The sequence below is a fragment of the Camponotus vicinus genome, unplaced genomic scaffold (genome assembly GCF_025532165.1).
Source record: "Camponotus vicinus isolate PSW18456_S1 unplaced genomic scaffold, iyCamVici1.0 SCAF_8, whole genome shotgun sequence".
Classification (NCBI taxonomy): Eukaryota; Metazoa; Arthropoda; class Insecta; order Hymenoptera; family Formicidae; genus Camponotus; species Camponotus vicinus.
This window is the reverse complement of record NW_028141980.1, coordinates 8,076,966-8,093,040: the sequence shown is the minus strand read 5'-3', so window position 1 is coordinate 8,093,040 and position 16,075 is coordinate 8,076,966. Positions and strand designations below refer to the sequence as shown.

The 16,075-nt window shown below is 29.5% G+C and overlaps 2 protein-coding genes across 3 annotated transcripts; one reads left to right on the top strand and one right to left on the bottom strand.

Annotated features, from left to right (window-relative positions):
* The first annotated feature begins 2,931 nt into the window (after positions 1-2,931).
* On the top strand, positions 2,932-5,199 carry LOC145976105 (calcyclin-binding protein). The gene is made up of 2 exons (XM_083107064.1): positions 2,932-3,229; positions 3,454-5,199. The coding sequence occupies exons 1-2, from the start codon at positions 3,209-3,211 to the stop codon at positions 4,111-4,113; spliced, it is 681 nt and encodes a 226-aa protein (XP_082963190.1). The 5' UTR covers positions 2,932-3,208; the 3' UTR covers positions 4,114-5,199.
* Positions 4,631-12,222, bottom strand: Agpat1 (1-Acylglycerol-3-phosphate O-acyltransferase 1). 2 transcript variants are annotated; one of them, XM_083107062.1, is made up of 5 exons: positions 11,764-12,222; positions 9,282-9,597; positions 9,049-9,214; positions 8,561-8,707; positions 4,631-7,733 (listed from the first exon to the last, which is right to left on the bottom strand). In XM_083107062.1, exons 1-5 carry the CDS (start codon positions 11,946-11,948, stop codon positions 7,696-7,698), a joined length of 852 nt encoding a protein of 283 aa, XP_082963188.1. In that variant the 5' UTR covers positions 11,949-12,222; the 3' UTR covers positions 4,631-7,695. The 2 variants fall into 2 exon arrangements, with proteins under 2 accessions (XP_082963188.1, XP_082963189.1); XM_083107063.1 differs by lacking the exon at positions 4,631-7,733 and adding an exon at positions 8,201-8,499 and having other exon boundaries at positions 11,764-12,220.
* Positions 12,223-16,075: the final 3,853 nt, after the last annotated feature.

Genomic DNA, 16,075 nt, shown 5'->3' with positions numbered 1-16,075 from the left:
TAATTATTTAAAAATTTAATTATTAATACATGTATAAAATTTGTCAAATTAATCACTGATTCTTCTGAAGTTTTTATAATTAAGACTCGAAAAATATAGATGTTGCAAAATATTTTAAGTCTTTTCCTTTATATAAAATATAAAGAATTCATATGTTCCATTTTAATATAGCTAACATTATTTTTATATATTTTTATTATAATTTTTATTATAATTTTCATACCAACATAATATTTTTATGCTTAATATAATATTTTTATGCATAATATTTTTATGCTAAATACATATTACAAAATATATGACAAAATATAATACAAATTTAATATAAAATATAATTCGAAATTTAATACAAAATAATTTATTACATGGAATAATTTATTACACGAAAATGTCCAAAATATACGTATAATATAAAATTTACTAAAAATTTTTACATAGTCCAGACGAGACTGATCAGCGAAGATTAATTACGCGACATTTATTATTAATAATAGATATGCAATAATAGAATTTAATAAGTTTTATATAACGTAAATAATCGTGATCAAAAGAGTCATTAATAAAATTATTGATCGCTTCTTCGATTGTAAAAGAAGTATTTGCATTACTGGCGCATTTTCTATAGATTATCAAAGGAAATATTCAAAATAAAAAGATAGAATAAACTTCGAAATCAACAATTAAATTACTAAATAAATCGCGATTTAAAATTCGCGAGAAAACGCGACGAATAAATAAATCGACAATAATCGGAATATTCGATTGCGAGATACGCATAATTTTTATAATATGATAATCGAAACCATTAATAGAATTTGATAATATGTGAAACGTCTCTCACGTCATTACTCAGTCATTGTGCGAATGATAATAAAGCCGTGTAATATATTAACAATAGCGTGATACTGTTTATCAAGGTCGAACACGGTGTTATTGATAATTCTCTCGTTGCCGAAATATTTTCTGTAATATAAAATATTTGTGCGTGGAATATTAAATTATAGAAGTATTTTAATTTATTGATCAAGATTAATTGATTATTTATTAAACTATTCATCATGAAGTTTTTCGTTACGCTAATTATTTGCATCTATAATTCGATTGTTTTACTTCATGTTCTCTCACAGTCCCCCCCCCCCTCAAATTATATTTGGATTGTCAAGTAGAATGATAAAGTAACACGGATGGAATATATTTGTGACTCTAAGTATTAAAATAATAATTATTGTCCGTAAAGATTGCAAACCCATCGATGTGATTATTTAATATGTTGGATTCCTATCACATTAAATCGATTCTCGATTAAATTGTATATTGTTTAATTAACCAGGGGATTGAGAAGATTTATAACAATCGAAGTAAAACAATCGAATTATATTGCTCTTCCATAAAGATTTATTATCGTGATACAATTTCGTGTCGTTTATTATCAAAAATTAATTAATTATTAATTAATAGTCATAGCTAATTATGTTTAGATATTAGTTGCGATCGCGTCTAGAAAAAGAATCTAACAATTATACGAAATGTTTCGCATTATTATTTCGTTGTTCGAGTGTCGCCGTACGAATGATAGCAAGGGTTGTACTACATAAACAATAGCTCGTTACTGTTTATACTGTCAAAGTCGAACACCGTGTTAATGATAATTCGTTGCCAAAATATGTTACGTACTATGATATGTATGTATTTGCGAAATATTAAATTATTTTAATTTATAAGATTAATTAACGATTTTACTTATTAAACGATTTATTAAACGATTAATGTGTAAATTAGGAGCCTTTCGTAATGTTAATTATTTGAATCTACAATTCGATTGTTTTATTGCGCGTCTTCAATTTAAATTATATTTAAATCTTAAAGAAATAAAGCGACAAAGCGCATTATGGCGAAATAAATTTGATTCTAATTATCATTAAAGAAATAATTATTATTCGTAAAGATCGCAATGAAACAATAATTTATTTTTTTTAACCCCCCCCCCCCACCCCTATCATTACGATTCTTGATTAAATGAATAAATTACATTTAATTTACATAAATTATTTATATAATTGTGTTAATTTACATAAATTATTTATATAATGTATCACATGCCATATATGTGTGAGTTATTTCTTAACCCTTTAACTATGGTGTGTATTCATAATATTAAACCTTCAAACGCAAAAATAAAATTTCGTTAACCGCTAATAATTATTTAAAAAAAATGTCTACCACGTAAGAAAAATAAATAAGTAAATGAAATAAATTATTGAATGAATAAAATAAATAACTATAGATAGATCCGAAATAACATAACGTAAACAAATAACTAATTAACTTAATTAAATAAATCAATAAGCGATCCCGCGTATTTATATTTTTATTTATATTATTTTTATTTATATTTATATTATTTATATTATTTATATTATTTATATTATCAGAGAGAAGACTGAGAGGTATCATGGCTCGCTTTTAGGTGATCTCTGAAAATGATACGCTCTTTGGAGACATTAAAAAGAGGGTAACATATGTGTTAAGCCCCTTGCACAATGCTAGGCAACAGGCAATAGAAATAAGGAATAGAAACTATTCACCAATAATTACGCAGAACAGAAAATATTCGCCAATAGGAGCAGAGAATAAATACTATTTCTGTTCTTATTGCCTGTTGCCTAGCATTGTGCAAGGGGCTTTACCCTCCAAGAACATTCGTGGGCATTGGCTTTGTAGGTCATGTCCACGTTTTTAATGTTCATAGAGGGCATATCGCTTTCGGGGATCATCTAAAAACGGGCCATGACACCTCTCAATCTTCTCTCTGTATAACATTTGAAAAATTCAAATTTTTGGTAAAAAGATTGAATTTATAGAGCTTACAACGTGTATATAATGTGACTAAAATTGACTAATATCTGTTAAAATATTATTCTAATTTTATTTCTACATTTACTTATTTTGAGTGCAGAAAGTGTAACAGTGCAGTTATACAGAACAGACATTTGTGAACACAACCAGAAACGAAAATTCTGGAAGATTCTATAGGATGATATTCTATCGTATCTGGCGTATTTCGCCTTCATTTTACTTCTGAATTCGTTCGAGAACATCTACTGTATCTTAGTGTGAAACTTGCGACATCGTGAACATTCTGTAAGATTTGTCAAACTTTGAATAAAGGAATAACCAAATTTGAAAACTTTGAATAATCAAATCAACAATGTCGTCGAAAACTGACGAAGTGAGTGTTGTTAGATTTTTATTTTACATGTTTATTCAAAAATTAGTGTTTAATTTAATAATAAGTTGCTTTACATATTTCACTGAATTTTACTTAATTAGTTAATTTAATTTATTTACTTATTTTACTTAAAATATTTTACTGAAAATATAAATTTAATTTGACTTGCTCTACTTAAATTTTTATAATTTTGATACTTAATTTTAATATTCCTTCTCTCACAGGTGAAATTGGACATTGAGGAACTCAACAGCTTACTCGAACAGGCTCATAGGCAACGAACTAAAGACATATTGATGCTAGAAATTAGGAGACTACAGACAGAATTGGCAAGGTTACTTGAAGAAAACAAAAATACAGTCATCAAACCAACAACTCCTTTGCTCAACGGTCCCCAAAAGTGCTACGAAGTGAAATTGAACAATTACGGATGGGATCAGACGCTTACAACAGTCAAAATTTATATAACATTGAAGGATGTTCATCAGTTGCCCAAGCAAGCCATCATCTGCAACTTCACAGACAAGTCTTTGGATCTGCGAGTACTCGGTTTGGACAATAAAAATTATAACTTGCCAATCAACAATTTGTGCGCCGAAATCGACACCGAGAGAAGTAGTTTTAAAGTGAAGACCGATATGATCGTTGTGTTACTAGCGAAAAAAGTTGCCAAAGACTGGTCTCATATCACATTAGTAGAAAAGAAAATCAAGGATGCAAAATCATCTGTACCAGAATTGGGAGAAGATAGCGATCCCAGCGCTAGTCTAATGAATCTCATGAAGAAGATGTATCAGGATGGCGACGATGAGATGAAGAAAACAATAGCAAAGGTATGGACTGAGAGCCAAGAGAAACAGAGAAGCGGTACAATGGATTTGTAATTCCGGTATTGATCTACGAGATCTCGTAGATCTAAAAGTGTTAGGTAATACATCTTGTGTTTTCTTTTTTGCGTTTGATACATCAAGTGTAATATAAACTTTATAGTGTTTAAAATAAAAAGTATAGAATTATAGAAGAATACATTATACATATTTATTCTTTCTCAATAAAAAAAACTATATATGTAGCATTAGTATAACAACAAATTGTTGACCTTAAGGCACTTTTTTTTTTATACTCTTAATTTCAAAATCAAGAAACAACATAATTTAGATTTTGTGCAAGTATTTAATCGATAAAATTTATATTTGAGTATTTAACTTTAATATTAAAATATTCTTTTTAACTCTTTTTATCGTTTTATATTTCTATATTGTTTAAATGTCACATTTAGTAATAGTTATACCATTGATACTACAATATTGAAAGATTCATTGTATGTTGCTGCCATTTGCATCTTCATTTTTGCCATTTTTGTATGTTTGCTATTGGAGAGATAAATAATATACTCTTAACTAAAATCAAATATCTTTATTTATTTGCTCTTGCATTTTGTAAACTGTCCCTTAATTTACATTACAATTATTTATATTAATATAATGAAACTCTTTAATAAACTTGATTAATATGGCCCTTGTGTTTGCAGACAAATAAAAAATTGGTATCACATAAATGTATAATTCGTTGAATCTCGTTTGTGATTGTTATTTAATATTTGCTGTAATCGTTCAGTAAATATTATATCATAACAAATGCACAGCCCAAGTACAAAACTCTTTGGAATAATAAGTTACTCTAATTTTATGTAACTTTTATGTTCTATCACAAAATAATCAATCGATGCAATAGATACATTTGTATTTAAGAAAATTTAAATCTATAATTAAATCTGTAAATTTAAATCTATAATTAAATCTATAATTCTATCTATATATCTATATAATTCTTACTAAAGTAAAAATAGAATGATACGCTGTATATGTAACAATTATCGTGTGACACAGTTGCTCTTTGCAAATTGGCACTGAGGTGATAAATGACTCGATGGGCAGACTTTGTTAAATAAAACCTTGTTTAAAGATGTATATACATGTACACTTATTTTTATGTCTCTAATTAATCACAAATACTACTTATGTATTTATGATCAATCATCTTCTCATAATTAAATGACATGTTAATTAGTTAAGATAATAAAACACGTTCTTTATTTTTGAGAATAGATGTTGATAATATATTTGTAAATACGAAAAAAAAGTTCTATAGATTTTTTCTCAAATCGCAAAAACTTTACTCCAAATTTCTATTTATTCATGCACGAAATATTATTCGATTACGCTAGAAATCGTACATTAAACGCAGCGTTATCGCGTTTGATTGAAAATTGTGCGTTTTTTCATTCATTCAGGAAGATAATACTAATGTAAAAGTATTTCAAATGGTTATACGATTTTATCTACTATCGAAAAATTTTAGAAGTTCCAGATATAATATATTTTCAATAAAAATTACATTCTCCTCTATCGCGATCCTTTTGTGTATGAATATATTATCGAAATACGTTTCTTTTCGACCAAGATATATCTGATAAACGAGAGAATTTCCAAGTATTTTTTTCTGCTATGACTGAAGATTCAATTCATTTTTGATCATGATATAAAAATATTTGTGCAATCTTGCAGAGCATAATCATCACGATAAAACAAATATATCATAATAGTACAATAACATATAATACAACAGCAGCAACAACTGAAGTGTATCTTACAAAATTTATAAATAGCGCTTAAAAGATACACATTTAACACTGAAAGTAATAATTGGCTGTCACCATTTATATCGCATTTTGATCACAATTATCACATTTAGCGAGAAACATGGAGCGAATCCGAATCGAAGAATATTTGAATAAGATTATAGATTATAGAATAAAATTAATACAAAAGTGAAGACGCAACGATTTATCTTAATACAATATTTAAAACTTGACTTATGTCAATTTTTCTACATAAATTGCTCTCTGATATATGTGATATTTTTAAGTTATATAATTTACAATCGGGTTAATCGTAGAACATTTGACAAGTCATACAATGTTTTGAAATATCTATATCTGTGTAATACATTTTAGGTATAGAAATCTTCTGCCTGATTATCTTGATTTATAGAGATTAGGAAGCTATCAAAAGTCAATGCAATGGATTATTTAGTGACTAAACAAACAGTAGATTCTAGTTATTGTTTGAACTGTATTACAGCTATCATGTATCTGTTATAACTTATGACAAGATTGATTGATGCAGAAAAGATAAACATAATATCACAGTATAAAAGTCAATAACTAAACGATTGTATGATCATGTTATTCGTGATAATTATAAAGGACTTTGTAACTGAATAAGCGTTTATAATTCTACATCAAATCCATCTTTTTTTTGTATTGGAATTTGTATTGTACAATATTGGAAAACGCAAAAAACATATCAGTAAATATATATATATATATATATATACACTAAAAATATCATTAATATCGGAAGAAAAATAAAAGCGTAGTTGACGCAATGCTTTTTTAATTAGTTTGTTTTTTTTCCATCAACTGACAAAGTTAATTAGTTAGGATATTCTCTTTATAAATTGCAACAAATTAGCAATAAAACATTATGTCAACTATGCCATAGACTGAACACAGTCTCTCTAATTTGAGGAAATAATATAAAAGAAAGCATTGACTTTACATAGGATGTCGCATTTTATCCCTACTACAGAAAACAGGGACATACTAATTAAATATACAATAGATATATGTAAACATTCAAACACACTCAAGAAATGCCCAGAAATTAAATTTGATATCTAAAAAATGATTACACTCAGCCACGATCAATCTTTCGTATCGCAATCATAATTAAGAAAATGTATGTACACTACAGTATAACATGATTATATATAATGTGTGCTTTAAATTTAATATTACTCTATAGTTAGTATAATATTATTTCTCTCATATTTTACTTCGATTATAATTGATTAAAGAAATAATATCGATAGAGTTAAATTTTACAAAGAAATACATATTTAAAAATTTCCTAAATAATATTGTGTAAAAATTGAATCTTTTCCATCTTTTTCTAGATATTTAAAATTAAATCTCTGTACTTCTGTAATTCTGTAATTATAGTTGTATCTAAAATCTTTATTCATACAAAGAATATTCCGTATAAAACAAGTGGAAGCATAAAACAGACAAGTAGGAATGTACAAGTATACCTTATTTGTATAATAAAATATATCTAATATAATTTAGTGAAATCCATTAGATATAAGTAATTACATTAACAATGTTCCCATAATTTACAAAATGCATTCTAATGAATCATATTTACAACTCGTAATACGAAAAATCGTTAAATGTTTTCTCTCCTTTTTTTTTCCTACTCGCGTCTATGGTAAAGAGTGCTGTATAGTTTACAATATGTTGTTTTTCAAAACGTTTTATATCTAATTAATTAATTAATTACGTGTTATATGTAATATTTATAATCCTTCTGCACATAATTTCTCCGTCAGTTTTTTTATGCTTATTTTTCCACTTTTTTCTTAGTTTCGAAATGCATACCTTTGAGTTAAAACAATTTCTTGTTTATTCTATGATAAAATATATCTATAAATACATCTATAAATATATCTATAAATATATCTATAGATACATCTACAAATTTTCATGTATAGTGAGTGACGTTTGTACATCAATGATAAGAATTAGGTAACTATAATGATAAGAATTTCGGTAACTAGCTATATGAACGAAAGAATTATAGAAAAAGCTGTCTAAACTTTTGGTTTGCATACTAAAAATAAAATAATAAAGAACCCCGCACATTTTATATGAAAAAAGTGCCTTCGGTCAAATTGGTTGAAATTGAAATATGTTGTAGTTTAAGTGGTGCTGGTTAAAAGTTTCCTCGGGCAAAAAGCCCAAAAATCAAAAGTATAAAAGATACAATGATTTGAAATGGATTGAAGTTTCCCTCTTCAAATCATCGTATCTTTTATACTTTTGATTTTTGGACTTTTTGCCCAAGGGAACTTTCAATCAGCACCACCTAAACTACAACATATTGCAATTTCAGTCAATTTGACCGAAGCCACTTTTTTCATATAAAATGTGCGGAGTCCTTTACGAAAGAGAATAAGAAATGTGTACAATGTATATTGTGTATATAAAATTTAACGCTACCTCTCTTTACTCTTTAAAGATGTTGAAATATAAATTAAAATAATATCATAAGAGAACGTTAAGCAGATACTTAGTCTTTGGTTCCCGCGCGGAGGCTTATTCGCTACTCTTGTAAAAGAGTATCTGCTTACTCTCTCTTATTCCCCTGTAAGATGAGGTTGCTCGTTATGGTCCACCGGATGACGATCATTCAGTATACGACTTACCGGCAGCGAGGGATAGTTGGATCTCGCGATTCATCGCGTGAAGTACCTCGCTCATGGCACTTCGTGTTTTCTCCAACAATTCTTCCACATTATCCGTGCTAAGTCCCTCCGTAGAGATTGGTGGTAATGTTGTTATGAGAACGCGTCCTTCAATTAAATCAATTACATTTAATTGAGTTCTAATAATTTCAATTTTTTATATTGTTGATTAATTGAAAAAAATTATTTTTACAAAAAGAAATTTTTAATTTTTTTTTCGTCTTCTAGAGAATCATTACGTTTAAACAATTTCGATTTAAAAATTTAGCGCAAGATTTCTGCTTCAAAAGAAATATTAAAACACAAGTAAAATTTTAAGTGTGAATTAAAATAAGATAATCATTGATGTACGTCTTTGAAATTTAATTCTTCAAAATTTAATTAGGTAAAGATCTAATTTTTTAAAATTCTTCTCTTTATTCTGTACGATTAATTTTGCTATTTTTTACCAGAATCAAATCTCTTCTCTTCCGCGGACAGGAAATAATAGGAAGAGAATACGACCGGTAGTATAGGCAATTGCGACGTGATTGCGATATGGAAGGCACCCTTCTTGAAGGGGTGTATTTCACCGGTGTTGTGCCTGGTGCCTTCGGGAAATATCCACAGCTTCATCTGCAAAGCAGTGAAAGTAGCAGCAGAAAGCTTTGATAATCAATGCGATTCACGCGCGAGATTTTACCTTCTTGGCCTTGAGTTCTTTTGTGGCAGAATTGAGCACGGATCGCGCTTTCTCGGAATTCATTCTGTCGATGAAAATTAGACCGGACAGCCATGCGCCGAGGCCGACCGGCCACGCGTAGAAGATCTCTTTTTTGGCAACGGCGGTGCACTTGTCCATCACTGGCCACAGATGAAACATCCCCTGGACGTCTAACGAGCTCTGATGATTCGCCACGATTATGCATGCCCTGTCATTCTCCAGGTGTTCCCTGCCTCTGAGCTCCCAGCGCAATCCGAGCAGAGTACTAATGGGCTGGCACAGCGTCGATGCCCACCTGCAAAATACCTTTCACATAGCACAACTACCACTTGATAGAGACAAGTATCAAGTATCTTTATTTTGTATAATTTTTTTAGATGTAACGGCAAGAAAAAGAATTCTCTTGATTTCACGTAAAATTCAAGTACGTGTGTTTAAATATTATTATTATATTAATTATTATAATATAAATCAAGAGAAATTAAGAGAATTCTTTTTCTATTATATTATTATATTAATTATTATATTATGATATTAATCTGTCGACGAATTTTTTATATAATTTTATAAAAAAATGATTAAATGTAAAAGTATACCTCGTTTTTATTTGTAATATTTCGACTTTTATCATGGCAAGAAGAAGATAAGATATATATTTTAATTTTTCATATACAATAGGATTTTACATAATATGTTTTTAAAATTATGTAGAACTTTCTATTAGCATTTACTTTGATTTATAGTATGAAAATCTTTTCTTGTAAAGTCTTTTCTTTGAAAGTCTTTTCTTGTAAAAAATATATATTTTTTGTGAAAGAATTATATTAACATTCTAAAGAATGCAAAATCCTATTTCTTATGATTTTACAAAATCGGAGTGAATTGAAATAACATAACTGTGGAATAATCTAATATATAATTTCATGAATGAGATTTACAAATATATAAGTATCATTAACCAAATGACAAAATATTCTATTTAAGAGAAAAAAATCTGTCAAAGACAAATAATGCATAAATAATTTACAGATGAATATTATTAAGGAGCAGTCAATTAAATACTAGGAAGATTTAAAGAAGACTATTTAATGATTTAGATTTAGACTGTCCAGCCTTTTAAGAATTCATCTTGGCCGTCTCGAAAATTATTTTTAAAATAACATGAATTAGCATGAATTTATTTATAATAATATTAATATTTTTAAAATAGCATAAATTAGCATGAATAAATCTTTATGAAAGCTCCTCGAGTTTATGCATTCTTTTAGCTTTCTAAAATTGAAAATTTTAAAGAAATTTGTACTTTGTACTGTGTGCTTTCATATTTGTTTTCTACCAAAAGAGATCATTTATCTCGATGACACGATGATAAATTTTGTTTGTAAAAAATAAACAGATTGCAAGGAGTGGATATCAAGAAGTAGATTCATTTGAATGTATTTTTAAAGAATAGATAGTTAACTTTTATGGTTTTTTCTTTTATATTTTTAAGAAATACGAAAAAAATATGAAACACTATAGATATTTGACGAAATAATGAATTAAAGAAATAATGAAGAGAAAGAAAATAATCAATAGGCAAATTTGTGTCGATAAATCACAGTTTCGAAAGATCTAAAAATTACAATTTCTGCTATTTTAAAAATAAACTGTACTGCAAACATTTTAAATCATCGCTTATGCTAATTATTCTTAATCAATGGAATAAAAATAAGCGTTAATAAATATATATTTCCATAGATTAGAAAGTACTCGGTATCCGAAATACCTCGAGATGTTGACAGCATTATATGAAAAACATTTAATATCAACGAAGCGAGATAATAAAAGCAATTAGATAATATCGCGCGAGATTTCCAATCGACCAACCATCTCTTATTAATTACTCCCACGCTCCTCGGGGATTTTTTTTTGCAACGTTAATGTGACGTAAAATGTTAAATGTGAAATATAAATATTACTTCGGTATTTATATTATTTTATCGATGCAGTTATATGACAGGGAAGCGACTCATTTTCTCATAGCTCGGAGAGAGGTGCAAGTTTAAATCTCCTCTGCTCATGACACAAACATCGCCTGTCACGACGTTTGCAATAACAACCACAAATACCGGCGACATATCGCCGTCACCGCCACCCACTGAACAACCAGCGAGTGCCGGTCAATAAATTCCCGTGGCCGTCTCGGCGGTTCCCGCGTCCGCCGCGACGCCTGTCAACCTGGCACGAGGAAGACTCGCACGAGGGGATACACACGAGCGCGATAACACACGCAATAATATCGATCGGTCGCGGGACTATGGGGGTTTTCGGCGAGGCACACATATAGACGTCGTGTCGCGCGATACATTTTTCTCGTGTGTGAGATTTTCGGAGCACTTTCGAAATTCTCCAGCTCGAGGGACTCGATCGCGCGACACACGTGCCTCTCTTTTCTCGCTAGAAGGTACCCTGTACTAACAGAAAATTCTTAACGTTGCCAGGCCGCAGCGAGATGAAGGGCATGAGGAGGATCGCGTTCACCATCACGAGGCCGTAATAGACCAGGAACTTGAAGTAGTAGCGGAAGGTGCGGCTGGTCTCGTAGAGGAACGGCAGCACGAGGATGAAGCCGACGAGGATCACCTCGTAGCACGATGGGGCCATTTTTTGCAGGGGCGAGGAAACGTCGTCGTTGACAGGTCGGAGTTGACGGATGAGAAATCGTCGAGTTTATCGGGCGTGGGCGTTTTTGGCTTCGCCTTCCTTTTCTTCGAGAAGAAAACGTCCCAGCTCTCGCTCTCGGCTCTTTATTCGGGCGCTCCCTCGCCAGACCTTCGCTTCAAAGCGATGCCACCCGGCAGGATTCTCGGCCTCACCACTCCAGCTAAGCAACGCAACGCGCTGCTGCGCAGACTGACACTGTCGTCCGGCGACAGTGTGATTTTAAATGTCGTCGTTCGTAAGAGAAAGAGAGAGAGAGAGAGACTCTCGAATACACGATAGTTCTACCCCTTCTATAGCTGATCCCCTCGGCTGATGCATCCGCGTGTACGAGACCTCGGATTCTCTCGCACTCGAAGCAAAATGTTTTAAATTTAGAGGAAAGAAATTGACAATTTTGATTTTGCCCGAGCTTTCTGAGGGTTAATGATAATTACGTCGTATTGTGAAATGTCTGCTGTCGAATATGTAATATCGTATTGGCTATTATAATTGGATTACGTAGAGCGCGGCTCCGCTAATTTTGAAAGTTCACGAGAGGGATCAATAATATTCCATTATTTGTGAGGGGGATTTCTTAATTATTTATAATTATCATCAATGACAGAATTTTGAATACTAATTAAATTTTCAATCTTGAAATTTGATATATTTTAATAGATAGGATGAGAATGAGAGTGTCTAAAAATAATAATTAGTATTAATATTGATTTAATTTTTCTCAACTTTAATTTTCTTAAAAAATGTTCCATATATTATAATTATATACTCATACAAAATTGAGTATAATTATAAAACTATACTTAATTGTGCATAAATATGTATAATTATATATGTATAATTATAAATGATACAGAATAGGACATTATATATATTTATATATAAGTGTAATATATATAATAATTGTTGCATATAATTACACGTTTGTATTTCTATTGAAACTTTCTCGTGTAAAAATTCTTGCGTTAAATTTTTAACATATTCTTATGTACAATGTTGTCGTTGCGTTATTTTGACTTTTTTGCGTTAATATTCACCGTATCTAAGAGTCAAAATAACACAATCAATATGTAAATGCACGAATTTTTAATGATATATTTTATATGTTATATATATAATATACACCCAGATAGCAGAGTTCTTTTACGTAAAAAAATTCTTTTTACATTTGAAAGTAAACTCAGATTTTGTGACATAAAAATAAATTCTTTTTAAACTCTTTATGCTATCTGGGTACATAAATACATACTTTGCATATTTATATATAATGTTTACAATGTTTTATATATAATTGTGTACGCGTTGCGAAAGATCTAGATGATATGATGCTAATAAATAAATCTATCTCTCGTTGGTATAATTTTTTTGTGAAAGCAAAATTATATATTATTTATCGCACATAAACACCCGGTAAAATATTTTTCATGTATATTCATGCAGAATTGAATATAATTGTACAAAACTATATATAAAAATTTAATATAATTATACAAAACTATATATAAAAATTGAATATAATTGTACAAAACTATATATAAAAATTTTTTACCGGGATTTAATCCATTATAAAAAACGCTAATTTTCAGATAGAATCATCATATAGGCTGCATCTTAAAAAAACAAACGTAGTTAAAAAAAGTAATAAAATTTCGAAAGAAATATAGGAATATAATTTTTTTTTATGTCGGGTGAATGTCGGAAATCAATGTCGGAAATCAATATATACAGGGTGGACCATTTTAACCTTTAATGGAGAATAACTCGAAAACCAAGCCCGGGAGAGAAAAATGTTTCAGACAAAAGTTGTTTGGTTTCGAGGGGGCCATAAGATGGTATCATTGGTTTGACCTTGAAGAGTTATTTGAAGGTCACATGAAGGTCACCTTCAATATTATTATAGTTATGAGGCTTGAAATAATTTCTTAATTTTACATAAACCGTAAAATATCTTGTAAAATATTCATTTTTCGATTATCTTACCTTAATACTTTTACGTACAAAATAATGAGAGGAATCAACTGGTGTAAAGAAAACACATAGTTGTTTTGAAGAAAAAATATGTAATTTGCAATTAACAATTCCATATTTTTTCTTAAAAACAACTATGTGTTTTCTTTACACCAGTTGATTCCTCTCATTATTTTGTACGTAAAAGTATTAAGGTAAGATAATCGAAAAATGAATATTTTACAAGATATTTTACGGTTTATGTAAAATTAAGAAATTATTTCAAGCCTCATAACTCAAAAAGTACTTAATTATAGTGTTTTGGAAAGCTCTCGAGATAAGCTACAAGAATATGCAATGACAAATAGTAGGTTCCATTTAAGAAATTGAAGGTGACCTTCATGTGACCTTCAAATAACTCTTCAAGGTCAAACCAATGATACCATCTTATGGCCCCCTCGAAACCAAACAACTTTTGTCTGAAACATTTTTCTCTCCCGGGCTTGGTTTTCGAGTTATTCTCCATTAAAGGTTAAAATGGTCCACCCTGTATATACAGGGTGACCCATTTTAACTTAGGCAGCCAAATAACTCGAAAAATAAGCAAGATAGAGAAAAATGTTTTAGACAAAAGTTGTATGGTTTCGAGGGGGCCATAAGATGGTATCATTGGTTTGACCTTGAAGAGTCATTTGAAGGTCACGTGAATGTCACTTCAATTTTTTTAAATGGAATACCCTATATATTTTTGTACATTCTTGTAGCTTATTTCGAGAGCTTTCCAAAACACTATAATTAAGTACCTTTCCGTTAAGTACTTTTTGAGTTATGATGCTTGAAATAATTTCTTAATTTTACATAAACCGTAAAATATCTTGTAAAATATTCATTTTTCGATTATCTTACCTTAATACTTTTATGTACAAAATAATGAGAGGAATCAATTGGTGTAAAGAAAACACATAGTTGTTTTTAAGAAAAAATATGGAATTGTTAATTGCAAATTACATATTTTTTCTTCGAAACAACTATGTGTTTTCTTTACACCAATTGATTCCTCTCATTATTTTGTACATAAAACTATTAAGGTAAGGTAATCGAAAAATGAATATTTTACAAGATATTTTACGGTTTATGTAAAATTAAGAAATTATTTCAAGCCTCATAACTCAAAAAGTACTTAACGAAAATGTACTTAATTATAGTGTTTTGGAAAGCTCTCGAGATGAGCTACAAGAATGTACAAAAATATATAGGATGTTCCATTTAAAAAAATTGAAGTGACCTTCACGTGACCTTCAAATGACTCTTCAAGGTCAAACCAATGATACCATCTTATGGCCCCCTCGAAACCATACAACTTTTGTCTAAAACATTTTTCTCTATCTTGCTTATTTTTCGAGTTATTTGGCTGCCTAAGTTAAAATGGGTCACCCTGTATATACACGTGATTACAAAGGATATTGTACTGTATCTAGTTAAATGTAGGACAATAAAAATGCGATGTATCACTTAGTAAATAATTTGTAACAAGCACGCAACAATAAAAAACAAAGAAACCTATATTTGTTACTTTCATTGTAAAAATATACCTTTATATAATAATATACAAATATATATATATTCATATCCATTTATACATAAGCATATCTGTTTTTATATGGACAAAATTGATATATAAGTTTGTATAACTAGATATAATCAGTTTTGTCTAATTATATATGAAAAATTTTTTACCGGGGCAGTAAGATAGAAAGGAAAATTAATACAAAACATAATATTAATGTGTTTTCTATTTAGTCTGTAGCATTAATTATAAAGAGATATAGGCTAATATTATTACTTATCGATAACTAAATTATTGTCATTGATGACTAATTAGTTGCACGTTTCATTATCAATTTGCACTATTTTGCAACTTTTTTTCTCCTTTGTTTTCTTCAAGAAAACGGTAATGATAACGTATAAGTAAGAAGTACATTTTAATGAGTAAACAGTGTCTGTCTCCTTCGATTAAATGTTGCAACTACTAAGGATGTCATAAATCCTCGCATCCATAATGGAATTAATGTCAATCTTTATTTTCTTCATTGTCCAGAACGCCTACTTGCGGCCGCATAATG